Source organism: Pseudorca crassidens, chromosome 2, assembly GCF_039906515.1.
Source record: "Pseudorca crassidens isolate mPseCra1 chromosome 2, mPseCra1.hap1, whole genome shotgun sequence".
NCBI classification, from domain to species: Eukaryota; Metazoa; Chordata; class Mammalia; order Artiodactyla; family Delphinidae; genus Pseudorca; species Pseudorca crassidens.
In genome coordinates this window covers 8950347-8977860 of record NC_090297.1, presented here as the reverse complement: position 1 = coordinate 8977860, position 27514 = coordinate 8950347, and the positions used below count along the sequence as shown (strand labels likewise).

The window sequence follows — 27514 nt, the reverse complement described above, 5'->3', positions numbered from 1 at the left end:
GGGAAAAAGACAATACCCCTACCCAACACACACACACACACACACACACACACACACACACACACACACGCGCGCGCGCGCGGTCCGCCTCTCGCCACGCCCCGTCCAAAGTAGGTCCCCAACCCGGCCCAGGCAGGACAAAGCCAGCGCTAGGGGTGGCTCATCCATCACAGAGCAGGGTGCCGCGTCCTGCCGACCCTGGGAGTCCCGGAATGCTGTGTTATGGGTCCCGCGGCCCCCATAACTCACCGCGGGGTCAGGGGGGCCGCAGGCGCTGCAAAGATCAGAGAGCGGTGGGGCGGGCCCGCGTTCGCGGGAAGCAGCCGTCTTGCCTGGCGCCCGGAGCTGGCCCAGCGGCTTCCATTTCGACTGTTTTCTTCTTTCTCCAGCGTGGCAAATTATGGTTCAGAGTTTTAAGAGCTCCGCTCTGTAGTCGGGTAAGATGCCTGGGCCCCTCTTCTGCTGTCATTCATTCCGCGTATGCTTGGTCAAGGGGCCTAACCTCTCTGAGCTCACCGTTAGCCGTAACTCTCAGGGCTCGAGGATTAAGTGCAGTGGCCTGTGTAAGGAGATAATGTTCCTAAGGTCCTGACCCCACAGGATATGCTCTAGAAAAATTATCTGCTATTGTTATCGTAATATTATCAGCCTGATGGGCAGGCACGAGGATGGATTGGGTTGTGAGCAGAGCAGAGACATCATCTGACTTAGGTTTTAACAAATTCACTCTGATTCCCTAAGTTGAGAATAGACTGCATTTGGCAAGGACAAAAGCAGGGAGACCAGCTAGGAACAGTGGCAGAGAAGAGGTGATGGTGGCTTGGGCCTGGGAGGGGGACAGTGGGTATGATCTTCTCTGTCAAGGATGAAGCTGTGGCCCAGCATTTACTGAACCGGAAGCAAGTTATTGGATCCTCTGGTTCAAGTGCTGTTGCGATGGCTATTCGCCAGTGGGGCGATCTTTCGCCACGCTTGGACTCTCTGTTCTCTGGGTCCTCCCAGAGCAATGCTGCAAGAAAAGGTGGATGTTAGGAGAGAGGTCTGGACTCCCATCCCATCTAGGTTATGGTGACTTTGGGTCTCCGTTTCCCCATGTTTGAATGGCCAAAGTGGAAACAAGTCAAATATCCATCACCTGATGAGTGGATAAACAAAACGTGGTATATTCATACAGCAGAATATTATTCGGCCACAAAAAGGATGGAGTACCAGTACATGCCGCAATTTTGGTGAACCTTGGAAACATGAATGCTACGTGAAACAAACCGGACGTAAAAGGCCACATATTGTATGATTTACATGAAATGTTCAGAATAGGCAAGTTCATAGAGACAGAAAGTAGACTAGTGGTTGGTTGCCAGGGGCTGGCAGAAGGCGAGACTGGGGAAGTGGCTGCCAATGTATGCGAGGGGTTTTCTTTCTGGGATGATGGAAATGTTCTGGAATTAGATAGTGGTGATTGACGCACAACTTTGCGACTATATTAAAAACCACTGAATTGCATGCTTTAAAAGGATGAACTTTATGGTTTGTGAATTATATCTCAATAAAGCAGTTATTTTTAAAAAGTGGCAGTTGAGTTGGATCAAGGGTTCTTACCCTGTGGTTGAGGATGACTTCAGAGGTCCCGGCAACCCCTAAAATTGTGGAAAACATTTAGTGTCTCTGTGCATTTCTGTGGATAAAAGTTCAAAGTTTAAAAAGAGATGACCTGTCAGGTCCCCCTGACCAACAAGGTGTCAATGACACTGCGGAGTCAGCAGAACTTCAGGGACGGAATGGCATGGGGGCTTTGCCCTGGTTGAACTATTGGAAGCCGCCCAGTGTTACTGGCCTAAGGTCAGGGCTCTGACCTGGGTCTGAGGTCAGCAGTGGACCCCAGGATCTGGGGCAGCTGGGCAGGTCGGGCCTCACACCAGAAGACTAGATGAGCGGGGAGAGGAGCTGTCTTCAGCCGCAGCCACTTGTCTTTAGGCATCTCGGGCCATGAGGATGCATGCCCACCTTAAGGGCATCTTGGGGGCTGCCTGCTGCCTTGGGAAATGGAACTGGCAAGAGGGGCACAGCTCCGGATGTTTTGGATGGGGTTTTGAAAGGCATGATGGGTGGTTCAGAGTGTTTGCTCTAGGGGCTTAGATAGTGTGTGTCGCTCTTTTTTTAGAATTTTTATTGGAGTATAGTTGATTTACAAGGTTGTGATAGTTTCAGGTGTACAGCAAGGTGAATCAGTTATACGTACACATATATCCACTCTTTTTTTAGAAAAACGTGGAACGCTTCACAAATTTGCGTGTCGTCCTGGCACAGGGGCCACACTAACCTCTGTATCGTTCCAATTTTTGTACACGTGCTGCCGAAGCTAGCAAGGTGTGTGTCAATCTGAATATCATTGTCATAACAGCCAGTAATTAGGCATTTATGTGCCAGGCGTTGTGCACTTTATCGTTTTACAAACATTATCTCACTTACTTCTTACTCAACTCTATGGAATCGGTGCTGCCATGATCCCATTTTACAGATGAGGAAACTGAGAATCAGAGAGGGAAGGCCTCACAGCAGGTTAAGGGGCAGTCGTGGGGAGAGAAGCAGCAGCCCAGTGGGTGTGAGGGGCACCGTAGTGAGTAATCCGCAGCTCTTGCTTCATTTGTGAAAGCAGCTTTTCTCTGCACACCACCACCTAGAGCCCAAGCACTGAAATCAGAGGTCTTTGCCCCTCATCCAGACTAAATGAGGATTCATGTCGGGCAAGTGGCAATGAGACACTGCGCACCATCATTTCATGCCTTCGTTCTTTCATTCGCTCATTGGACACACATTCATTCAGAACCTGGATTTGGCCAGACACTGGTGAGGTGCTGGACTAAGAGAATGAATGAGGCTGGGCCTCTGCTCAGGGGGCATCCCAGCTGGCTGGGTTCCTGAATATCGTGGTATCAGTGGGATCGTCACCGGGCTATACGTGCTGACTCTGTGGCTCCTCCCACCTCCCTGTGTTTGGTGTCCTGGGAACCTTAGGCAGGGATGGGATGAATAATGTGTCCTGTGATCAGGATGGTGAGAATGGGAGGGACTCTGGAAGCATCTTAGGGGTCTGGACACTTCATTGCTTGTTATTATACCCCATTCACTCATTGTGTGCTGTTCAGTGAACCCCAGGAATCTTCCTTCACCCATGCAGTCTTTGCAAAACTTTCTTGCATCTCACCTTCTCTTAGTTTCAATTTAAATGTCTCTAGGGAGTGATTTGCTCTCCGTTCCCATTGCAGACCCTCAGGAACCTGCTTCAGTTGGCAAATAAGCTCTCTCCCCTCCTAAACATCCATCCTTCCCTCCCAGATGCCCTCCTACACATTGTTGTTATGGTGAAAGATATGCAAATACCTTTGAAAAACAGTCTCCCAGCAAGTGGGTATTCAAAAATGTAATAAATTAACCCCATGATGTAATCTGGGGTTGTAATCTGTAATCTGTAATCCGTGACCATCCATCATGCTGATGCGATTAAGAAATGAAAAACCAGATGCCGAATGGATGGAAGTAACAGATGACTTTTCACAGAGCTCCCCCATGGCCCCATGCTGATTCGGCCCCCTACCCCTGTCCCATGCCCAGCTTCTTGGCCCCCGTGGAACCCGAGGCCATCAGAGGTTTAGGGAACATCTGTCCAGCCTGTTCATTTCACAAATGAGATGGAGGCCTTTTGGGGGCTGAGGTCGATCAGTTTGATCCCTCCTCATCTGTCTCCTAGCCCCCCTTCCTCTGTTTATGGCTGGCTCCGAATCCAAAGCCCCGAATGTAGGTGTTTTTATCCAGGTTACAGTTGACAGGGTGGGTGCCCCAGTGTCAAACAAAGGTGTTGGGACCTCAGTGTCCTCACTGGAAAAATGAGAGTTTTGGGGTGTATGTCCACCAAGGTTTCTCTGAAGTTCTTTAGCTCTGTGTGGCAGGAGACCTATGGGTGACTTGCACTGTGTCGTCTCAGGGCGGGGGTGGGGTGGGGGGCTGGGGCTTAGGGCCCATGAAGGAATGCCTGGCATGAGCCCCCAGGTCGCTCACACTGTGCCCCGGAGGCCACAGGAGTAGCTGGGCTTTGAGTTTCTCCACCCTAGACCCCAATCCTAAGGGACCCTTTACAAAGAATTGCCCCCTTAAGACTGCCACTTTCTGTTACCAGTGAAAATGCTGCTTCAGCGGGCTCCAGGGACGGGCAAAGAGGGACCCTCAAATCTCTCCAGTTTCCAAAGCATCCTCAGTGATTAAATCTCAAGGAGCCAGGGGACACCTGTCTACAAGCAAGTGAGCTGCTCAGCTCTTTCCATATGGAAATGGTCCTCTTCTATATGACATGGGCAGGGTCCCCAGGTCTTGGAAAGGATCGCTGTGCCCCAAATGTGCTGCCAGGTGCATCCATTTCTGAAATAAATCATCCATTCCATTGGGTTAAGCATTGCAATTTAATGAAATGCAGACTTTCCCTGGAAAAGCCCAAACCACTGTGGTTGCAATTCCCACACTTTCTTGGGCATCAGGGCCCCTGGGAGCTTGTTAAAGGGCTAGTGCCCTGCTGTGCACCCCAACTGATCTGGTAGGTCCGGGAAGCCCAGGTTCCTGACGTTTAATGGGCTCCCTGGGGATCCTGATGCAGATTTCCTAGGACTGCTTTTGAGAAATGCTCTGCGGGCATTCTTGGCTTAATGGGCTGGGTTAGTTATTCTCTCCCCTGCCCCCACCCCATCAGAAGTGTGTAAATGCAGGTTTGAAAGCATCTGGGGTGAAGGAGGTGCAGGTCTCCAATACTAAGCAGTAAACGGTAAACATTCCTATAGCTATATCTGTGTACCAGCAGATGGGCATGACTCCTAACCAGCTTTTGTGTCCCTGGAGGTCAGAGACAAGATCCCCGGACTTCTGGCCCTGATTTGTTGCCATAACTCCTCAGCCACTTCTCTGAACTTAGTTTTTCCATCTGTAAAATAAAGGGGCTGAAAATAAGGTGAAGCCCTGGAGTTCGAGTAGGAGTCAGAACTGGGTTTGTATTCCAACTGTGTGGTTTTGGCAAATTAGGGAACATCTCTGAGCCTGTTTTACCATCTATAAAGTGGGACTGTAAAATGAAGGCTTAGCTCTTAGGGTTAATGAGAGAATTAAAGAAATCAGTGCTTGAAACATATTAAGTGCTCAATGCATGTTAGTAATTATTTTAATATTAATATTATTATTTCCCAGGGTCCTCTCAGCCCTTCCAGAGTCCATGCCTCTGGGGGACTTCCGAGCTACAAAGTGTAGTGGCAGAAGACAACTATGCCCACCGCCTCCCCCAATAGCTGGGTAACTCGGGCAGGTTACTTCACCCCTCTGAACTTCACTTGGCTCATACGTAAAACGGGGACAATCATGGCAACTGTCGCGTGGAATTGTTTTGAGGATTTAGTGAGCTGATCCACGAACACACTTAGCCCAGTCCCTGGCACATGGCTGGACCTCTATAAATGTCAGCTATTGTTATGATGCACGGCCCGGGAAGTTTTTACCTTCTTGGGAGGTAAAGACTGGCTGCATTTAGGCTCCGGGTGGGGGTGGGGACGGGGACGTCCCCGGTGCTCGCCGGCCCTCCCCTGTCCCCGCCCCGGAGCCGGCGGATTCGCTTTCGGTTGGGCAGCTGAGGTTCCGGGGATGGTGACTGCGGAGCTAGCGGTAGATGTCGCTGTCCATAGTGCCCAGCTGTGATCTCGAGCTGGCTCTCACCAGCAACACGTACGCTACCTCTTCCCGCGCCTCCTAAAGCGAGAGAAATGCCCTGGGGGGGAAATACGTTGCGATCCGATGTGGAGACCAAAGTTGTCTCTTTTCGCGCCCACCTAAAATTGAAAGTAAGAGGCGTGGTGCAGCATCGGCCCTGGGATCACACCGGCGCCCAGGCAGGGCCCCGCCCCTCCCAAGCCCCGCCCCTCTGGCCGTCTCTCCCTCCTGCACCCGTGGTTGGCTGCGCAGGGGGTGGGCGTGGCTGGAAGCCGGCGCTAGGACCCGCCGGAGCGCCGCGGACGTCATGGAGCGGCGCCTGGGCCTCTGGTTGAGCGCGAGGCGCGAGTGATCGGTCGGTGGATTCCCTCGCGGGGGCCTGGCCCCGAGTCCGGAATCGAGGCCGGAGCCGGTACCGGGGAAGAGGAGAAGGGCGGGATTCCCTCAGGGGAAGAATCCAGCCTGGCAGGAGGTGAAGTCTTATTCCAGCCTAGTTTCGCTTTCCGCGTGTCCGGCTTCACGCTACCGGCCCTGCGCATCCAGCTGTACCCTCTGCGGCGGTGCCCTTTATGCGGGCACAGCTCTGGCCTTATCTACTCCCAGGAGACTGCAGGGCGAGGCGGCTAGTGCGCAGAGGCTGATCGCGGCGCAGCTGATGCCTCCGAGCTCTGACGCCAGCGTGGGGGGTCCTTCCCAGCTGCTCCGGTTCTGTGTGAAGGGAGGGGCGGTCCTGCCCAGATTCCCCCCAGACGGAGGAGGGGAGGGGCAGTGGAGGTGGGCGGGCCCTGCGGCTATAGGGGCCTTAGAAACTAGCTCCCGCTCCTGCCCCACCCCCTAGGTATCGGGAAGGATGACCACGCTCACGCGACAGGACCTCAACTTTGGTCAAGGTAGAGAGGCTGGACCTGCGCACCCTGGCGGGGGGCGAGGGAGGGCCTGGGCTGGCGGACTTCCCCGAGCGCACTGGGTTCTGCCCCCTCGCAGTGGTGGCCGACGTGCTCTGCGAGTTCCTGGAGGTGGCGGTGCACCTGATCCTCTACGTGCGTGAGGTTTACCCGGTGGGCATCTTCCAGAAGCGTAAGAAGTACAACGTGCCTGTCCAGGTGAGCCCCACATCCAGACTGGGTGCACTGGGTCACCCCCGTATCACAGAGTGGGTAGAGAGGACATTTTTAACTTTCTTCCTTCTTCAGGCTCAGCCCTCTCAGTTCCCAGCGGCCTGGCCTTGCCTTCTAGTTCCCGGCAGCTGCTGCTAGCCCGACAACCTCCCACCCCTCGCCGCAGTGGCGTTTCCTTCTGTCCCCTCTGAACTGGGAGTTCCCCTTGCTAGAAGTTAGGGACCAGGCCCTCCGATTAGAGCCCCCCAGCCCCCCATCTTTGTATTTTAAAGGTCTCCTGAAGCTGGTGAATGGTTGGTTTGGGGAGGGGATTCCTATAAACCTCAGGCACTCCCCTCTCCCCTCATTTACCCTAATTGTAACGGTTGCTTTAGGTTAAAAGGCAGACAAAGCAGTAAATATATGCTACTCTATCCCCAGCCTCAAGAAGTACCTGTCCCTTAGAAAGCACTCAGTAAATATTAGAATAAATGACCGAATACTGGAAGGTGGTGGAAGCTTAAAAGATATATAGGGGGGGAAAATGCCAAAAAACAAACAAACAAAAAGATATACAAGGAAAAGGAAAAAAGAATCAGCACTTACTGAGCACCCACCGTGTACTAGGTACTTATCTCACTTAATCCTCACTTTTTTAAATGAGATCTTCCACAGATGAAGTAACTAAAGCACAGAGAAGTTAAGCCTGAGGCCACACAACTCCTTAGTTCCAGATTCTTTTTTTTAATAAGTTTATTTATTTATGGCTGCATTGGGTCTTCGCTGCTGCGCGCGGGCTTTCTCTAGTTGGCGGTGAGCAGGGGCTGCTCTTAGTTGCGGTGCGCAGGCTTCTCATTGCGGTGGCTTCCCTTGTTGCGGAGCACCGGCTCTGAAGGCACGCGGGCTTCAGTAGTTGTGGCTCGCGGGCTCTAGAGCGCAGGCTCGATAGTTGTGGCGCACGGGCTTAGTTGCTCCGCAGCATGTGGGATCTTCCCAGACCAGGGCTCTCCCCTGCATTGGCAGGCGGATTCTTAACCACTGCGCACCAAGGGAAGTCTGTTCCAGATTCTTAATGTTCGAAAATGGATTAAATTTCTGGATCCCCTCTCTGGAAAAATGCCTGTATGCTCAAACACTCACAATTTAAAGACTTCTCAGACTCTGGAGGAGCTCAGTGACCCCGCGTTAGGAACTCCTAATGCTATATTAAATGCTAATGTTGAGACTGAATTCTTAGCATCTTCTAACTTCTCTCCCTCTGTGGAGAATTCAGTTCTTAGCCTCGTGATGGGAAGTCTGTCTCTTGGGCGGGGAGCCCTAGGGAACTGCTGCGCCTCTCTCCGAAGGCAGACAGGCCCTTGGGCTGCTGGAGGGGGTCTGCAATGGCTCCCCCATCAGTGCTGCAGCCTCACCAGCCATCATGGGGTTGTGTGCAGATGTCCTGTCACCCGGAGCTGAACCAGTATATCCAGGACACGTTGCACTGCGTCAAGCCGCTGCTGGAGAAGGTGAGGGCACCAGGCCCCTAGCCCACCCCACCCCCAGTGCTCCTCCATGCTCCAGGATGGGGTGATGCTGGGACCATACCGGGTCCCCATGACTCTTAACACCCAGAAGCCTGTGTCCTGCGCTCTGGAGACCACCCCTGCCCAGGGACAGGCCCCAGGGCATGTGGGCACGTTCAGGGCGTGCCGGGCCCGGGAGCCCTGGTTAGTGGAGTTGGCTGACTGGGGCCTGCCCAGAGGGTTTTGGGTCCTTCTCACCTGTTCTTTTCTCCCCCTCTGCCCCCAAGCTCTGTCTGAGCTTGGCCCCTCAGGGCTTCCTTATTCTACCTTGTTCTGCTCCCTGGGACACGCTGGGACCCCTGTGGGGCCCAGGCATCCTCTCCTCTCCGCGGGTACCACTCATGTCTGGGGGCGCCTACTTCAACTTCTCAAACCTCTTTCTGGGCTCTCAGGGACTCTGGGCCTAGAAGCTGAGCAGGGCCGTGAGTGCACCTTTCCCATTCTTCCCTGGGCAGGGAGCAGGGGGCAGGGGCTGGGGGGTGGGGTAAGGGGGAGGCGGGTGTCCAGTTCTGGAATCGGGGCTTCCTGTCCTTGCAGAACGATGTGGAGAAAGTGGTGGTAGTCATCTTGGACAAGGAGCACCGCCCAGTGGAGAAATTCGTCTTCGAAATCACGCAGCCTCCGCTGCTGTCCATCAGGTGCGCTGCCTCGTCCCCCATCCACGTGCTCACTGGTGTGAGGTCCCTAGTAACACGGCCACCCTCACCCCTTTAAGGCAGCCCCTGAATGCCTTGCTAAAGGCCTGAGAGGAGACATGGCAAGGTGTGCTGACCCAACGAGGCCTGTTAGTGTCTGAGTCACAGCCGGCCGCCCAGTGGTCTCTGTGGACATCACACAGGTTACACGGAGACCCTCCAGTATCACACCTGGAAAATCACAACGTTGGTGAATGGCTAGTCCCAACCTCATTTTATAGATGGAGAAACCAGGGTCCCAAGAGATGATCTTGACCTGGTCACCCAGAGCCAGGACACAGACCCAGTTTCCTGACTTCCCAGTCAAGCATCCATCCAGTCCCTAGTCAACCAGATGTTGACCTTGGATGGGCGTGTTGGGCTGGTCAGCTGCCAGCTTCGTGTGGTGAGGTCAGGGCACTAGAATCTGTCCCTACTTGCTATGTGGCCTCGGGCAAACCCTGTCCCTTCCTGGCTTTGTGTCCGGTTCTCAGACTGGGCTGCATATTAGAACCACCTACTGGGGTTCCCTGTGCCCCTTCCCCCCGCCGCATTCTGACTTAATTAGCCTGGGATGGGACTCGGCTTTGGTTTTAAACTCCCCAGATGATGTCAACTGTGTAGAGACAGGTAGCCAGGGCCTCAGAAGTCAATACACTCAGAAGCACTAGGGGGACTCTGCACCGCCAGGGCTGCTCCCAGAGTTGCTTGCCTGCTGGTGGGAGGGGGACACCTATGTGCTGGGAGACTCTCCTCTTCTCTGCTTCCCAGCTCAGACTCCCTGCTGTCTCACGTGGAGCAGCTGCTCCGAGCCTTCATCCTGAAGATCAGTGTATGTGATGCTGTCCTGGACCACAACCCCCCAGGTGTGCTCACTCCCACCCCCTCTTCCCTGGGCATTTCCATGGCTACCTGTGTTGGTCTGTGTCCTCAGATCCCTACTTGGCTGCACCAAGCTCCCTCTCTTCCTTCCTGCCTTTTAGAACTCTTCTGAAAGCCCACCTCCTCCAGGAAGCTTCCCTGATGACTCCACCTGGGCTTTAGTCTCCCTGTTGACTGTGACTTTTCTGAACACTGGGTTTACACTCTGCTTTGCGGGGCTGCTGAGCCAGCTAGGGAGGTGGGAAGAGGCTGTGCCACGCGGCAGGCATGGGGTGGCCCAGGCTTGACCAAACTCTGGCCTCTTTAGGCTGTACCTTCACAGTCTTAGTGCACACGAGAGAAGCTGCCACTCGCAACATGGAGAAGATCCAGGTCATCAAGGTGAGATGAGACTGGTGTGGGAGGGTGGGCAGGGAGACCGCTGGGAGGTCTGAAAACCGGAGTTCCATGAGAGCGAGGGCGCTGCCTACGGCAGGGCATTCATTACACTTCTTACGGCAGCGCCTGGCATCGGTAGGCTCTCACTGTGCGCTGGCTCTGTGGCCAGCCGCTTGTCATCGCCCCACCTGGGCACTTGGCGCTGAGAGCAGGGAGAGCCACCAGCTCATTGGGGGTTCTCAAGGGAGGGGATCCTTGATCCAGTTTCAGAACTGGTGTTTGGGGCTTGTTAAATCACTGGGGCTCCCAGCCCAGCTCAGATCTACAGACTCAGCCTCTCTCCGGTGGGGGAACCTAGGAATCTGCACGGCCAGCCATTCCCTGGTGACTCTGATGCTCCCCGAAGTCTGAGGATGCCAGCTCCGGAAGGGGAGAGGGCAGCAAAGTGAGGGCGGGCCATGGACCAGCCCCCTGCCACCCTTCCCTTGTCCCCTCCCTAGGACTTCCCCTGGATCCTGGCAGATGAGCAGGACGTCCACATGCATGACCCCCGACTGATACCCCTGAAAACCATGACATCAGACATCTTAAAGGTAAGCTGCTTGGGCCTGAGTGTGCTTTATTTAGGGTGTGCTGAGGCCCTGTCAGGCGGCTTCTGGATCAAGGCTCGGGGGAGATGACCAGGGCATGCCTGGCTTTATGCTCCCAACTCCCTCTTTCCCTTAAACCCTGGCTGGGGCCACAGAGCCCACCCTTGTCGGAGACCCCGTGGGTTCTCCAGAGTAGCTGCCCTGGCTGTCCACCTGACCATGGTGTTCGTTCCTGTCCATTAGATGCAGCTCTACGTGGAAGAGCGAGCTCATAAAAGCAGCTGAGGGTGTGCCTGCCCACCGTGGATGCCACAACTGTCGGACTTTGGGGGCCCAGCCTAGGGCAGTGCTGCAGGGTCACTCTGATTCCAAGTGCTCTTATTGCCTCTACGTATGGACCACCCACCCTCCAGCCCGGGGCTGCTCAGGCTTGGTTGCCTTCATGGAGGAATCCTCCCCAGGAGGGCAGGGACAGGTGCTGGGACCTCAATTTCTCAGCCTCCTGGGATTCCGCTGGCCAGCGCTGCCTCAAATACTGTGCTGTGAGTTGTTTCAATAAAGAGCCCCCAGGGCTGAGCTGGGCTGTCACTCCCTGGAGGGGAGGGAGGCTGCTTCTCTACCAAAGTGCCGAGGACCTTGTACCCCGACCCCTAGACCCGACCCCAGGCTGGTTTTACTGAAAACATTTATTACAACAAAATGTCAGAGCTACGTGATAATTAAGTTCACAGAATGGTGGGTTTGCCCCAGGTGGGAACTGGGGCAGGGGGCCTCGCTGCCCCCTACAGGCTCATGCCTTGCCTGGAGGGGACCTTTGGCAATCGGCTGGCCCAGATGGAAGACGGATGAATGGAAGACGGATGAATGGCTGTCGGAGGACAGGCTGTCAGGAGGGCCTGTGGAGGGGGAGGGGGGAGGGCAGGCGGGCCACCTCTTCTGGCCCCTGCACGGTCTAGCGCGGAGCCACGGAGGGGGCCGGGCTCCTGGTCACCCTGTGGCTGATGACGATGCTGCTGTTGGTGACGCGGGGACCGTACCAGCCTGCCCAGAACTGGGTGTCCTTGCCCCCGTGCTGGAAGAGGATGTGGCGGACACCTGGAGGGTAATCCGAGAAGGTGTGGGAGACCTGGGGGGAGGAGGGGAAAGGAAGTGACCACCAGGACTGAAGAGGGGATGAGACAGGATGACCACTGAGCTGGAGAGGGGACGGCTGGAGTCAGGTCCTGCAGGGGAGAGCCTCCCGGCCAGAAGGCAGGAACTCCAGACAGAGGACTGGTGCATTCTGGGCCCTGGGGCTGCCCCAGATTTCCTGCCATCCTGGCCTTGGGAGAAGTGGATGGCGAGGGGCAAGCAGGTGAGGCCTCACCTCTGTCCACCTGGCATCGTTCCACTGATGGACGGTCATGGGCGGGGGCTCGAAGGAGGCCAGGACGATGTAGTCGGCCGAGGCCAGCTGTACTCGGATGTGGTAGGTGCAGCCACAGTCCGCTCTGGCGGCGAACCTGGGGGAGGGGAGGGCTTGGGACTGTGCACCCCAGTACAGAGGGGGCCCTGGAGGCCACCATCTCTGGAGGCGGGCAGGCAGCAGGCCCACAAATCGGAGCCCCGAGTCTCATTTCCCTGCTCTGCCCACGAGGCCCAGCCGGCTCCAGGGCTCCCTGTGCCCCACTGTGCCCTGGGGCAAGCAGTCTGTCTGCGCTGGGCCTCAATAATCCCATCTGAGAAAAGAGGCGACCCTCCTGGGTGTTCCAGTGAAGATGTCACCGTAAAAAGCAAAGGCTCTCTACAGAGATAAAGTCCTGGGCTGTAGGATCTGTGTTGCCGCCGGTACATTACAATGGAGGTTCGGGAGGGGTGGCCTGTGTGATGGGGGCTGCACAGGGCTCCCCCTCTGGTCAGCCCTACTGCAGCCCTGCACACCTCTCAAGCCCCAACCCCCACCCTCAGAGTAGTGGCCCTGGGGCCTGGTGGGCATTAGGGTCCTGCTTCTGCCCTGGGCCAGGCCAGACAAAGTTCTGGGCACAGAGTAGGAGCTTGGGATAGAGTCGTGGGATGAACAGTGAAAGGGGTAGGGGAGGCAGACAGGCATGTGAGTATCTGCGAGGTCCAGGGAGGCTGGGTCCTAGTGTCTCTTGCTCCAGGGCCTGTTAGTGACAACTCATCTGTAGGCCTCAGTCTCCCCATCTGTAAACTGGGGCTAACATCTGCTGATGCAGGGTTGGGGCAGGGGGCAGTGTTGAATAAGTGCTGGGCCTGTCGGTAGGGAGGGGGGCAGCCCTCGCCCCAGGACTCCGCCGGGCTCAGTGGGCACTCCCGAGAGGGGTTCTCAGGAAGAGCAGAGGGAGGGATGCAGAGTGTGGGACTCGGGCGCAGGCCCCACTCACCAGTCCTTAACCACGATGTCCGGCCGGAACTTGTCCAGTAGCTCCTCCCAGTAGCCCTCGGCTTTGAGGTCTATCAGCTGCGACTTGAGACACATCCTGCGGAGCAGAGGCGAGGCGTGCGTCCCCAGGCGTGGCCCGGACCCAGGGAGCTGGTGCAGGGGCTGCAGGACAGGACTCTGGCTCCTGCCTCCATGCAGGCCCGCGGGGAACGTGCAGGGAGTTTGACCCACTGGTGCCTGGGTGGCGATCATCCCAGTCCTTAGGCCCAGTGTCCCGGGCACCCAAGGAGGGCGCTTCCGTGAACTCAGGCCCCTAGACTGGGGACAACCTGTACCATCCCTGACTTACCCCAACCACTTAACGGGCTCCCAGCCTCCTCAAACTGCTCGCCTCCCCCACTTGCCTCAACCCAGCCACTGAGTTGCCTCCTGCCCCAGGAAGAGGTAGGTGCTGAGCTGGCTTTGGAACCCCCTTTCTGGAGCTTCACACACAGGCCCTCACTTAGGCCTGGGATTTGGCAAAAGGTTGTCCGGACCCTTTTCCCTCCACACAGCTTCTCAATTCAGTTCGTCTTACTCATAGGACGTGGCAAAGTACTTCTTGACTTTGGGGTCAGGGAAGTCTGTGCCATGCGCCCCGGGGAGGCTCTCCACCTTCCACTGGTCCCCTCCGTTGGAGTCGATTTTCCAGGATCTCATATCCTCTAGGAAAAACAGACGCTGCAGTGAGACCCTCTGGGTGAATGTTCAGCCTGGCCCTCTCCACCTGGTCCTGGGAGGGAGCGGGTAAGGCTCAGATCTCAAGGCATGCACCCCACGGCACCTTGGAGCCGCCCTACAAGCCCCCCTCCCCGCCTTCCCACCTGTGCCCACCACAGCAATCCTGATCTGGGCCCTCTGCCTCCCACTTTGTCCCTGAGCGGGTCAACACTTAACGTGAAGCTGGAAAAAAGAAAAGAGTATGACCAGAAATTCTAAATGAACCTTTCCTCACTTCCACATTGCCCAGGGGCTCTGGAAATACCCAAGTTTCAGTTCTCGAACCATTAAATTATGAAGGGCCTGTGTGGGGAATTCTGGTGTTTTTTTTGGTGGTACGTGGGCCTCTCACTGTTGTGGCCTCTCCCGTTGCGGAGCACAGGCTCCGGACGCGTGGGCTCAGCGGCCATGGCTCACGGGCCCAGCCGCTCCACGGCATATGGGATCTTCCCAGACCGGGGCACGAACCTGTGTCCCCTGCATCGGCAGGCTCTACTCTCAACCACTGAGCCACCAGGGAAGCCCGGTAATTCTGTTCTTAATGGCTAATGTGAGTTTGTCCCAACTCAGACCACTTACTAGACGACTGGCATTCCCCTGACGTCGACGTCCAGGAGGTTAACTACATACTGGGATCTGGGGGGCTTTGCTGGTGGGTCATGGGAACCTGCTGTGCCCACTCGGACCCCCTCTGCCCAGGGCAGGAGGGAGGACTGGGGGCCTGGGCATCCTCTGGGTTGGTGATGTGTAGTAACCCTGTATTGGTGGAAGGGTCCCCACCAGGTTGCCTTGGCAGGTCTGTAGGCGTAAGGCTGTCCCTCCCATCTCCCCCTTCAGACTGAGCTGAGAGGACCTCAGGAAACAGCGCTTCTCTACCCAGGCTTTCCAGAACAATCACCAGGAGAGCTTTTCCAAATTATTCCTTTGCTCCCTCTACTAGGAGCCCACATCTATCCCCCAGGTGCCCCGGGAGCCCCCCAGTAGAGAACCAGAAGAGGAATTCAGAAATCCAGAGCGGGACAGTACCCAGGGCAGGCGCAGGGGGAGAGCTGCGCAAGGCTGGGTGGCCGGCTCTGCAGGGCTGTGTGAGCTGCGCTGATGGCCCGGCCCGGCTGCGCAGCTTCTGAGCAGGATTTGGGGCAGGCCAGGAGACTGAGTGTCTGGGGCACTGTCTGTGGGGCCTCGAAGAGGGGCCTAAGGGCCTTCAGCAGTCAGGACTGGACCCCAGAAGCTGGGCAGTTCTAGATCTTTGAGCAAGACGCTCATCTGGGGGGCCTCATGCTCCCCATCTATAAAATGGAGCCAAACCCTTCTTATCTGGCTAACTCTCAGGATCTTCATGAGGATAAAGAGAGGAAGGGATTCTAAGTGTACAAACTATGCCTCTTCATCAACTGCTGCTATACCTAAACAGGAAGCATGATGCCTGGTACTAAATGAAGATGCTAAATGAAGAAAAAAAAAAGCCTGGCAAATATATGAGAACATAAGCCCAACAGGAGCCTCAAACCATGTGATCGTAGTTGCCTCTGCAGTTCATTTCCTTCCTCGTATCATGGGGTGACGGGAGGATGATGACATTTCTAAGACCTCAGACTAGTGCCTGGCACACAGGAAGCCCTCCCTCAACGTTAGGCAGCACAGACTGAACTAAAGGGGAAGGGGTCTGCAGTGTGCTTATTCATTCAACAAACGTTTCCTGAGCACATGCTATGTGGACACAGGGTGCAAAGTGGCAAGATCTGTCAGGCCCCAGGAACTTGAAATTTGTGGCAGAGAAAAAAAAAAAAGATTCCGTTATTATAGGTTATGACCAGTGCTATGAAGGAAGGAAATGGGTTGATGTGACAGACGTGGGGAGCACTGTTTGCAGACGGGGGATCAGGGCACATCTCTGAACGGAGACCTGAAGAATGAGGAGAGGGACCAAGGGAGCATGACAGGTGTTGGGGGGAGTGGTGGTGATGAGAGAACATTCCAGGTAGTGTGGGAACAGCAAGTACAAAGGCCCTGAGGTTCAGGAAAGGGACAGAACCAGCCGAGCAGCAGGCCCCGGCCCACCTTCGGCACACGGGTTGCGCAGGAGGTTCCTGCGGAGGTTGCACAGAAAGTAGAAGACCTTCCAGTCAGCCACGGGCTGGTCCCAGTCCTCAGTGACGTAGCCCTCATGCAGGCATTTGCGCTTCCAGAGGGTCACAAGGTCGATGAGGTCGCGCCAGAGGCTGCAGACAGGGCGGCAGTTCAGCAGCAGCTGGCGAGCGGGCAGGTGCGTGAACACCTCCAGCAGGATGCTCTCGGGCAGCTGGTTGATGCTGACCAGGGCCATGGCCGTGGGGGGGTGAGAAGCATGCACAGGCCTGTGGGGAGCAACAGTGCTCATGAGCTTAGACCAAGGAGGTGGACCCCTTAGACCCCCAGGGACCTGGGCCAGGGAACACTGGAGCCCCTTTCCAGTACATGGTAGACCCTCAAAATAAAGAGTGGCCACATGTTATGCACATTTGAAAGAGTGCAATAAAAATATTGATAAAGTCTTCAGGGACTCAGTTTTTAAGAGACCCCACCCCCCATTAAAAAATTAATTGCTTAATTTTCAGTTGGTGGGCCTGGAGAACTGTAAGATTTGCCAAGGCCATGCTGTTGTCTGTAAGCTCTGCAAAGGTTTTCAGTGATGTTATTTTAATACTATGAATTCACCGTTAGAACACAAAATCTTGGGACTCCCCGGTGGCACAGTGGTTAAGAATCCGCCTGACAATGCAGGGGACATGGGTTTGATCCCTGGTCCTGGAAGATCCCACATGCCGTGGGGCAACTAAGCCCGTGCGCCACAACTACTGAACCCTGCACACCTAGAGCCCAATCTCCACAACAAGAGAAGCCACTGCAATGAGAAGCCCACACACCACAAGGAAAAGTAGCCCCTGCTCGCTGCAACTAGAGAAAGTCCACACACAGCAACAAAGACCCAATGCAGCCAAAAATAAAAATATAATAATTTAAAAAAGTGTGAGGGAAAGAATATACATATTAAAAAAAACGTAAAATCTTTATTACATCCACAGACTAGCTCACAATTTAAGTGATGGGCTGAGAAACAAACTTTCTCTCCCCAAATTGCCCACTTTAGCTGTGATAAAACATCCCAATGAGGAGGCTCCCCACACAGTTCTGGGTTGGGCGTCAGGCCACTCTGAAATGCCCAGAAACGGAAAAGCACGTTGAGGGTGAAGAAGCAAGATCGCTTGGGTTTGAATCCTGGCCTGGAGTGACTCGCTGGGAAGGTAGTCCCCCCCAAAAAAGGTGGTAACTGTCCCGACCTCAGAAGGGCTGGGAGGACTGAGTTAGTACAAGGAAAGCATTTAGCACAGGGCTGGTTGAGAAGTGCTCCACAGCATCATTAACCACACTCCTAGCCTCAGAGCCAAACGACTCTCCAGTAGTTGCAGAGGTACCCGCCCCCAAGAACACATTCCTCCCTCCTACATCTGAATTGCACAGGGTTTTGGGAAAATTACAGTGCCACCACCTTGGCCTGAATCTTGCCTGGGGGGGATCCTGGTTATCCAGCTGTCTAAGGGGATTCCCTCAGTTGGGTGGGAGTGGGCCTGTAGCCACTGTCACTCAAGATGGCTGGAGCAGATAGGCCTTATCTGCTTATGGGTGGGGAAGGGAATATTCTCCTGGGACAGGTAGGGACACTGGGGAGACTTCATTTTTCATTGCGACTTGGCCAAAGAAGCAGTTGTTAACTTAAAACAATAAAACAGCCAGATATTTTACCAGCAAAACAGATTTATTTGGGAGCAGCAAAGAATTGAAATTTGGGACGTGCAACTGGTGAACCACTTGTAAGTCCTGTTAAGCAAAGCAGAAGGAATTCTTTTATAGAAGAGATGGGGAAGTTGGGAGGGACTGTTATAAACAAAAAGTCTGCTAGAGGAAACTGGGAGTTCCAAATATAGTGACTTTTCAATGGCTGAGTTGTGACAGTATACCATTAGCTAAGCTGTTGCCAGGAAAAGAGAAAATCTTTCTTCCTCCTGTTGGCACTAGTAGTGTTACTTCCTGCCAGAGATCTGTATTGATTCTTCCTGTATTGACTGTCAAGTACTCCCCCCTTCTGGCCTCCCGACTCCATTTCAGTGAGGTTTTGCTTCATTAATTTTCACATTTCCCCCTTTTGATCAAGATCTTTCTCCAAAAGCATCACTGATCAAGAGTCAGGGTTTTTGTCTGTTTTTTAAATCAGCATTCAGTGGCCTTTTGTCCCGTGATGCCAGGAAGGATCTTTTCTGGGTGTCCTGTCCCATGTCAGAGGGAAAGTGCACGGATTGGAAACCTATTGTGGTCACATTTGAGTAACAAGGAGGGGTAGGAGGGAGATCTCTCAGGAATTTCCCATCCAAAAGTCTGTATCTTAGAATAGTGAATACAGCAAGGGCACACTCAAAACTGAAGGAATTAAACAAGAATTTTGTAAAGAAGATGTGGTACATATATACAATGGAATATTACTCAGCTATAAAAAGGAACAAAACTGGGTCATTTGTAGAGATGTGGATGGACCTAGAGACTCATACACAGTGAAGTAAGTCAGAAAGAGACAAACAAATATCGTATATTAACACATATATGTGGAATCTAGAAAAACAGTACAGATGAACCAGCTGGCGAGGCAGAGATAGTGACACAAATGTAGAGAACAAACGTATGGACACCAAGGGGGGAAAGCGGGGGGGGGGGGGGTGGTGGTGGTGGGATGAATTGGGAGATTGGGATTGACATATATAAACTAATATGTATAAAATAGATAATAAGAACCTCCTGTATAAAAAAAATTAAATTAAAAAAAGAATTTTGGAATGACACAGTGTAGGAATAAACATGAAGTAATTAAACAGTATTGTTATCTCAAAAGAAACTGTTTGGAATCAGATGTTTTATCAATGATACAGACTGTAGGTTGAAAATTCAAGAAACTGAATTTGGATAAGAATCCAGAGTCAGTTTTATAGTCTAGATGAAAGAAAGACACTTCTGTGAATTCTAAACCTTCTAACAGGCCTTGTCTAGACATCTTGGGCAAGCTGTCTCATCAGATGTCATCTGCTTCAAATCCAGGAAATCTTTACCTTCAGGTCACCAGATGGTGTGCAGGTCCAGTTAGGGTCTGGTGCTTTCTTAGATGTGTCACATGAATCCAAGAGTCTGTTCTCTGAAGTTTGGAGGCACAAGGGTAGGTTAGCAGTACCTGATGGGGCCTTTCCAGTGAGGTTGAAGAGAGTCCTTCTCGAGGTGTCTTTTCCAGTACATGAAATCTCCAGGTTGAAAGGTGTGATGCTTAAGGTCTTCGTCTCCCAAGAGCACACTATGAAGAAGATTGCTCTACCAAGCATTGTTATTTTTAATAGAGGCAATCAGGCCTTTACAATATTGAAATATATCTCCTTTCATCAGCTCTGGGTCAAAAGTGGGTGGGGCAAGGAACATTGGGTGTCCTGTGACTGCCTCAAAGGGTGAGAGTTTGACTTCTGAAAGGGGTGGATCTGAGATTTAGAAGGACCAATGGCAATGCTTTTTTTGGGGGAGGGTCTCTATGAATTTTGCCCACTAGGTCTTAATATTGCCATTAGAACGTTCCACTAACTGAGGATTGAGGATAGAAAGTACAGTGAAAATGTTGTAAAACCAGTTAAAGAGCACAAACTTGTCGAAGCACCTGACCAGTAAAATGGGTTCCTTGATCACTGTGAAGTTCAAGAGGGGTTGCCCAGGTAGGGATAATCTTTGCTATCAAAATTGTAGCCACAGAAGAAGCAGTGGCCTGTCTGCAAGGGAGGGCTTCAATCCAATGAGAAAACGTACAGACCATGTAATAAAATATATTTATATCCATGAGATGGGGACAGCTATGTGAAATCCATCTACCAAACTTTTATTTTAATTGGAATATAGTTGATTTACGATGTTGCGTTAGTATCAGGTGTACAGCAAAGTGAATCAATTATACATACATGTATATCCACTCTTTTTTAGATTCTTTCCCATATAGGTCATTACAGAGTATTGAGTGGAGTTCGCTGTGCTATACAATAGGTCCTTATTAGTTATCTACTTTATACAGAGTAGTATATATATGTCAATCCCAATCTACTGATTTATCCCTCCCCCACTTTCCCCTCTACATCTACCAAACTTTGAATGGCCCATTACGCAATTCAAAGTGTCTGGGAACAGTGCAAACAGGTTTCCCTGGATTGTATTTTGGACAGGTGGGACAAGAAGGGAGGTACTTTTTGTGGCCTTATTAATATTTCCCCACCAACATTCATTCATGAATGCTATCATTTTGTCACTGGACCAAGAGTTCAATGCATGTACAGTGCTGAGGTGTGGGAATCAGAATTTCTGGGAGGACCAGTTTGTTATTTGGCCCAAACCAGAGTTTTCTCTTTCTACTGAACCAGCAGTTCCTAGATCCCCAATACTGTTTTTCCTTTTCTGGGGCATTGGGCATTTCTAGATGGTTATCTTGGGGAGCATCCTTTTGGATCATACCGGAAGTTTGGTCATTGGTTCCTTCGAGAGCAGCATTTGGGGCAGAAATAGCAGCAAGGTGGTTTCTTTCAGCCTATAGGGACTCAAGCTTGGAATGCCCAGGGATCTTAATAATAGTCAAGGCAGCTGTCAAGAGTATAGCGCCTAACTGATTTTGCATATAAGAGCCATTTTTAATCTTTTCCCCATTAGAGGTAGGGAAACCTTGTTTCCATGTTATTACAAAGTCATGGGTTGCTCCAAAGGAATACTGACTATCAGTATAAATGTTTGCAGTTTTGCCCTTGGCTAAACTACAAACCTCAGTGAGGGCATATAATTCAGCCTGTTGCATAATTAAGCCGTAGGTAAAGGCGCTGCTTCAACAATATCAAAAGGAGTTGCAATGGCATACCCAGCACAATCTTTACCACTTTCTCCCTTTAAATAAGAACCATCAGTAAACCATGAAAAATCTGCATTGGTTAGAGGAGTCTCCTCTAAATTATTACACGGAGTCAAAGGGTGACCAGTAAGGGTCAGGCAGTGGTGAGGGGATTCGTCAGTGAAGGAGAGGAGAAGAGTAGCAGGGTTGAGGTTGGTGCAATGTGAAAGAGCTATGTGAGGAGCAGTTAGCAAAAGGATTTCATAAGAGGTGAGGCAACTGACTGAAAAATGTTGAGTGGACGAGAATTTAGGAGGGCTTCCACTGCATGGAAGCATGCAGTACGAAGATGGGGTACGAAGATGGTTAAAGGGGATCCCATGATTGTCTCTTTGGTGGCCTTAACCAGAAGGACAGTAGAAGGAATGGCTTTGAAGCAAGGGGGATATACCTGTGCCACAGGGTCCAGCTGTTGGCTACAATACCCTGTTGGCTACAATACCCTCAAAACATTTAGATAACTGGGATCCCATTTTTCAGGGGTTTTTCTCTAGAGCAAAAGAATCATTCTCAAACAGCCCACAGGCCAAATACCAGCACAGTTCCTACAAGCCCCCTGTTTTTGGGCTCCGAGGACATTCCCTGCCTTCTCACATACAAAGAGGGAAAAGGGAAGCTGGTAATTAGGATGCCCAAGGGCAGGTAGTCTCATTAAGCTTTTCCTTAAGTCTTCAAAAGCTGTGTCATCTTGATCTCCCCAATTAATGGGGTCAGATTTGCTGGTTTTTAATAAAGCACGTAGGGGCTGAGCCAGAAGAGAGAAAATTGGACTCCGATTTCAACAGTAGCCAGATAGCCCAAGAAAACCTTCGGAGCTTAGTGTTTGATTCTGGGCAGTTCAGGATGTCATGGAGTCTATCTAGATCCAGTAGTCCCTGTTCTGAGATCACGTGCTCTAAATACTGAAACTGAGTTTGAGCAAAGTGCCATTTTTCTTTGGAGACTTTATGTCCCTTTAAGGCCAAAAATTTTAGCCGGTGGATGCTGTCTTCCTGTGAGGAGGTTTGAGAAGGACAGCATAGGCGCAAATCATCTATATAATGTAACAAAATAGAACCTGCAGAAAACTTTACATCATCCAAATCAGCTTTCAAGATTTGTGAAAAGTAAGGACTTTCTGTGAAACCCTGGTCACTGCTATACGAGTATATTGTTGTCCGTCCCAGGTGAAGGCAAAAAGGTATTGGCTAGCCTTATCAACTAGAATGAGTTGAAAATTACACTGCATAGATGAGTCACAGTGAAAAACTTGCTTCAAGTGGGAATGGATGTCAGTAGCATGCAGTGGTTAGGAAAAACTGGGTGTTGAGAGATAACAATGTTTATTGCTCAGAGGTCCTGGATAAACCTCCATCCTCAGCCCTTGGGTTTTCTCACAGGTATAACAGGTGTATTACAGGGACTAGTGCAAGGGATAGTGAGGCCCTGAGCCTTGAAATCTTCTATCATGGGTTTTCTATCTGAAGGGCTTCTTTACTTACAGGGTACTGATTAATTCTGAAGAGAGTTTAGAGGGATCTATTTGGATCTTAATGGGAGGTACACTGTGAATTCTGCCAATATCAGTTGGAGATTTTTGCCTATAAGGAGGGTGGTGGCTGACTCAATAGGGACAAATGATCAGTGTTTCAAGAATCGGCCCCAGCAGTGCTGGAAACAGAACAAATAAAAGATGTCGAAGGGTCTTTTAATTTACCAGGTTGGCTATTTAGATGGCTACTGTCAAATTCTAGAATTATTTCCCTCTTTTGGGAGAAAGAAATTCGGCATAATACTCTTCCAAGAAGTCTTGGCCTAATGAGTGAATGAAGGGAGACGAGCTAAGGAGAGAAAGTGTGTCTCTCTCAAAGGGCCTAAACAAAAGGGAAAAGGTTCAGAGACAGGAGCCTGTTGAGGAGTATCAGAGATCGCCACTATGGGAACTGTATTAGGGCTCTGCAGTGGGGCTGAGCACCGAGAGTGTGGCCCCGCTGTCAGTAAGGACAGAGATTCCTTCCCAATCTGGAGAGCTGTTTCTTCGAGCTGATTAACAGGGAGGATTGGGAAGAGCCCCTGTAGTTCCTCAGGGCCCCTCACTGGGCATTAGGAGGACACTGGAAAGGCTGAGAGGGCTGAAAACTCCTGGAACGCTTAAGTTTGTAAGTCTTTTTTCCGATGTCCTGGCTTTTTGCAATAGCAGAAATTAGGTTTTTGGTTTTGTTTAGGGACCTTCATTTGCTGGAGTTGAAGATTAAGAATTTAGTGGTTTGGGCTTCCCTGGTGGCGCAGTGGTTGAGAGTCCGCCTGCCGATGCAGGGGACACGGGTTCGTGCCCCGGTCCGGGAAGATCCCACATGCCGCGGAGCGGCTGGGCCCGTGAGCCATGGCCGCTGAGCCGGCGCGTCCGGAGCCTGTGCTCCGTAATGGGAGAGGCCACAGCAGTGAGAGGCCCTGGTACCGCAAAAAAACAAACAAACAAACAAAAGAATTTAGTGGTTTTTCTTTTTGGTGACTCATCTAGGGTGCAAGTGAGCTGATCTGCCAAACGAATCTAGAGTGGACACAGTTTCCCATTCCATCCTGGTTCTTTTAAATAAAAGAAAAAGATCCTGGTTCAGCCCATTAATAAACATGGAGGTGACAGTTACCCTAGTGGACTCAACATCTGAAGGAAGACCAGAGTTTTCTTTAAAAATAACCTGAAGTCGATTAGAATAGCCATGAACAGGTTCATCAGATTTTTGTATGCAAGGCTGACCTTTGTTCTGATCAACAGGCTTAGGAGAGGCTACTACAACTGCTCAGTGGAGGTTTTCACTGAGTGTTCTAGCCTCTTGCCAAAAGTTAGGGGATTGCCCTTCTAAATCCCCTCCAGAATGTTCCCATGGGCTAGTTTCATCCAGTGTTTGCTTGACTCTCACCAACAAGCACGTGGACTAACTGATACAAATCTGAGAAACCAGACTGGTAGGTTTGAACAAGTATTAACATCTTCAGCAAACCTAAGGGGGTCCTCAGTCACTTTAGGAAACTCTTGAACTATGGCTCACAATTTGGCTTAGTCCAGGGAACATAAGTAATTTGGGGTTTATTTCAATCCTCAGAAGATTAACTTTAAGGAGGAGGTTCTGATAGGCTCAGAGGAGGGAGCAGGGAGAGTCAGCGGAGCTGTAGGGAAAAAGGGAAGTTCAGCGAGAGAACTAGACTGGGGAGGTGCAGAGGGAAAGGAAGATGGCGCCTGGGATGGGCTTGAGCACAAGACGACTGCCAGTATGCAGAGACAAAGAAGACGGGGTAGGGGAAAAAGAGACCTCAGAAGCCATTTTGTCTTATTTTAATATTTTATTTGCCTCAGTTACTTTAAAAATTGTATATTGCAAAGAGGCAATTTTAGACTCCTGATACGTTTTGGAAGCCTTAAAATACCAATCAAAATTGGTGTCCAATTCAGTTTTGACAACTGCAGACCTGTGGCTGTCTAACACAATTTTAAGAAAGGAAGTTTGGGGAGTTCAGAAGTTCCCCATGCTGGTCACTGATGTTCTAAATTACGTCTGTTTCAATTGGTCCATTTAGTTAAAAATGTATATAAGGAGAGACAGCAGTTTTTAAACATAAAATTGCCCAGGGTCCCTGAAAAGGTGTGTGTGGGGCACCCTCAAAACATTTAGATAACTGGGATCCCATTTTTCAGGGGTTTTTCTCTAGAGCAAAAGAATCATCCTTAGCCCACAGGCCAAATACCAGCACAGTTTCAATAGGAACAGCCTGGTTCCAAAAGTAGTCGGACTGAAAGCTAGCCCAGTTCCTGTTGGAACAGCGTGATTTCAAGAGTGAGGCTAGAGTGCCAACCAAGTACTCACAGACAAACAAGGCCTTAACGAAAAAGGACGAAGCCTTCACACAGATCCCAAAGAAAACCTGGAGAGCTTCAAAACGCGAAAAGAGCGGAGCTCAGATCCAGGAGAAAAACTTACCCTCAAACTGCAAAGTTGGTGAGAAAGCAGTGAGTTCTGTGGGATCTGTGGGTACCAGCACCTGTTTGCTCACCAGCCTCGGAGTTGTTGGGGGTCTTCTCTGGATCTCAGTGAAACCTCCGTGTAATGTTAACCTAAAACAATAAAATAGCCGCTTATTTTACTTGCAAAACAGGTTTATTTGGGAGCAGCAAATAACTGCAAGGCAGGATATGCAACTATGGCGAACCACTTACAAGTCCTCTTAAGCAAAGGAGAAGAGACTCTTTTACAGAGGAGAAGGGAAAATTGGGTGCGGCCGTTATAAACAAAAAGCCCATTGGAAGACACGGGGAGTTGGAAGTATAGTGGCTTTTCATTGGTTGAGTTGTGACAGTCTCTCATTGGCTGAGCTGTTGCCAGGCAAAGAGAAAATCATTTTTTCCTCCTGCTGGCAGTAGTCGTCTCACTTCCTGCCAGGTATGTTAAGTATGCCTCTTGATGTTGGGATTGTACTGACTGTCAAGTGTTCCTCTTCCTCATTTCCTGACTCCATTTTAGTGAGGTTTCCCTTTTTTAATTTTCACACAGCTCACAGTCTTCTCAAAGCTTTCATCCCATTAAAAAAATGAGGGTGGGCACACACTCTGGCACCTGCCCAGGGAGAAGTATTTTTCCATTATCAGAGAAAAAAACCCAAAAAAACAGATAAATAAGGTACTTGCAGCTTGTGCAAAATGCTATGATGGAAAAATACTCCATGCGGCCAGGTCTTCCCATTTTTCTGGAATTTTAAACATTTTTTAAATACATGAAATCTGTCAAATTTTAAATGTTGGCAACTTCTAAAAGCATTGTCTAGGCCAAATAAAAGTCCCTGGGCTCCAAGTGAGAGGCGTCTTAGGTACAAACACCTGCTCGACCTATCGTCCAAAGTCTGGTCTTTCGCTCTGGTCGCATGTCATCACTAGACTCCATCCCCAAAGCCTGAATGCAGAAGGGCGGAGGGGGTGAAGGTCATCCTGGGGCATTCTGGGGTGGAAACGTCCACATCAGCCCTAAGAAGCCACCTCGCATCGATTGGGCTTCCCACGTACTAGGCCCAGGGCCACACGCTGGCCTCTTCTCCATAGACCCTCCCTACAACCACTCGAGACACTGTTACTAAGCCCATTTCCGAAAACGGAAACTGCGGCTTGGGGAAGTTAGGCCCCCGTCCCAGGTCCTGCGGCCGTGACGGTGCCGAGTTCCTAGACTGTCCCCTGGCCGGGGCGCTGCACGCGAGGTTAAGGCGGAGTGGCCGCGGACGCCGAGGATACTCCGGGACGGCCAAGCCGGGAAGCGAAGCGTTCCGCGCCGAGCTATCAGACCCTAGAGACTGGCCCCGCCCCGCGCCCCGCCCCGCCCGGAAGCGGCTCCCCCCGGCTCCCCCCGGCACCCTTCCCGCGGCTGCCGGCTTCCCGGCCGGCCGGAGGCAGCGTCTTCGGGCTCGGTTAACGTCCCGACGACCCCCCAGCGCCGAACATCCAAGCCCTCTCCCGCACCTGTCGCCCCCCTACCCGTCCCCTGCCTGGGCCGAGATCTGGGCGCGGGTCGGAGTGCTCGGCGCGACCTGAGCTCGGGGTCTGCCTGGAGCCTACGGCCTCGGCGGCGCCGTCAGCTCTCGCCCCGCCCGGCGCCTGCGTCACGCGCCGCGCTCAGGCCGCCTCCCTCGCGGCCCCAGCCTGCTGCTCCTGCGACTTCGCCCCGCCCCACGCCGGGACCACTTTCCCAGGCGCGAGCAAAGAAATCTGGTGTCCGCAGGGTCGGGGCGGCGTCAGGGGAGCTCCAGACCTCGTTTCCTGAAGCTCAGTCTTTCCTTCCAGGCGGTGGGCGGCTCAGCAGTGGGGACCCAATTTCTCTCTGCTCCCACTTCCCTCCGGTAGGCCGGAGCCTCCTTCTGACCTAGCCCTTCCCCTCTGGGGGCCACTCCTTAGACCTCTATTCCGGTTCCCTGCAGGGAGGGAGGTGGGCCCCCGCCTGGAGGGTGACTGCTGAAACTCTGGCCTTGAGCCTGGTTCGTACCGTCCCTAGGACTTACTCAGAGGTAAAAACCGCTCTGCGTTTTTGCTGGGATTAAGTTCATTAATTCCTTTCTTCATTCCACAAATAATTATCAAGCACCTACTTCAGCCAACACAAGGGATCATGCAGGGTGTGCACTGCCCAAGGGTGCCTGATCCAGGCCAGGTTGTTAACTCAGGGCTGCATATTCTCCGAGGAAGAGTGTGTTTTGCTAACTTGCCATACAGTTAGTGGGTGGTGGTCCTGAGACAGTCTGGGACCTGGGACCCTTTGCTGCAGTGCTCGCACCTGGACAATCTCCTTGAGCTGACAAGCTACAAAGAAACTATAAGGGACTAAAAATAACTGTGTGCATGTGCAGTTGGGGCAAATTATGGACAACAAGATACAAAAAGACCAAAAACCCAACTGCCGCTTCTGAAGAGCCCAAAAACAGAGCATTGGGAGCAAAAGCAGGGTACTG

At 51.9% G+C, this 27514-nt stretch overlaps 2 protein-coding genes and 1 non-coding gene across 14 annotated transcripts; 1 reads left to right on the top strand and 2 right to left on the bottom strand.

Moving 5' to 3' along the window:
• Positions 1-2262: 2262 nt before the first annotated feature.
• Positions 2263-2366, bottom strand: LOC137220291 (U6 spliceosomal RNA). Its single transcript, XR_010941599.1, has one exon. It is a non-coding gene; the product is annotated as a U6 spliceosomal RNA (small nuclear RNA).
• Positions 2367-6005: 3639 nt separating this feature from the next.
• Positions 6006-11501, top strand: MAD2L2 (mitotic arrest deficient 2 like 2). Of its 2 annotated transcripts, none has more exons than XM_067720644.1 (9): positions 6006-6211; positions 6578-6629; positions 6724-6842; positions 8273-8344; positions 8939-9039; positions 9847-9941; positions 10265-10338; positions 10836-10928; positions 11169-11501. In XM_067720644.1, exons 2-9 carry the CDS (start codon positions 6590-6592, stop codon positions 11208-11210), a joined length of 636 nt encoding a protein of 211 aa, XP_067576745.1. In that variant the 5' UTR covers positions 6006-6211; positions 6578-6589; the 3' UTR covers positions 11211-11501. The 2 variants fall into 2 exon arrangements, with proteins under 2 accessions (XP_067576745.1, XP_067576749.1); XM_067720648.1 differs by having other exon boundaries at positions 6019-6151.
• On the bottom strand, positions 10923-26954 carry FBXO6 (F-box protein 6). Of its 11 annotated transcripts, none has more exons than XM_067720603.1 (8): positions 26821-26954; positions 25009-25142; positions 19203-23482; positions 16129-16424; positions 13886-14012; positions 13310-13405; positions 12292-12427; positions 10923-12051 (listed from the first exon to the last, which is right to left on the bottom strand). In XM_067720603.1, the coding sequence occupies exons 4-8, from the start codon at positions 16391-16393 to the stop codon at positions 11878-11880; spliced, it is 798 nt and encodes a 265-aa protein (XP_067576704.1). In that variant the 5' UTR covers positions 16394-16424; positions 19203-23482; positions 25009-25142; positions 26821-26954; the 3' UTR covers positions 10923-11877. The 11 variants fall into 11 exon arrangements, with proteins under 11 accessions (XP_067576704.1, XP_067576677.1, XP_067576687.1 ...); XM_067720576.1 differs by lacking the exon at positions 26821-26954 and adding an exon at positions 26600-26746; XM_067720586.1 differs by lacking the exon at positions 26821-26954 and adding an exon at positions 26558-26687.
• Between the last annotated feature and the right edge of the window lie 560 nt (positions 26955-27514).

Coding starts and splice junctions, on each gene's coding strand:
- MAD2L2 (XM_067720644.1), top strand. CDS start 6,590: ATGACCACGCTCACGCGACAGGACCTCAACTTTGGTCAAG. Junction 6,843..8,272: donor AGTACAACGTGCCTGTCCAG/GTGAGCCCCACA, acceptor GGTTGTGTGCAG/ATGTCCTGTCACCCGGAGCT. Junction 10,339..10,835: donor AGAAGATCCAGGTCATCAAG/GTGAGATGAGAC, acceptor TCCCCTCCCTAG/GACTTCCCCTGGATCCTGGC.
- FBXO6 (XM_067720603.1), bottom strand. CDS start 16,393: ATGGCCCTGGTCAGCATCAACCAGCTGCCCGAGAGCATCCTGCTGGAG. Junction 13,406..13,885: donor TACTTTGCCACGTCCTATGA/GTAAGACGAACT, acceptor TCTGCTCCGCAG/GATGTGTCTCAAGTCGCAGC. Junction 12,052..12,291: donor ACGATGCCAGGTGGACAGAG/GTGAGGCCTCAC, acceptor TCCTCCCCCCAG/GTCTCCCACACCTTCTCGGA.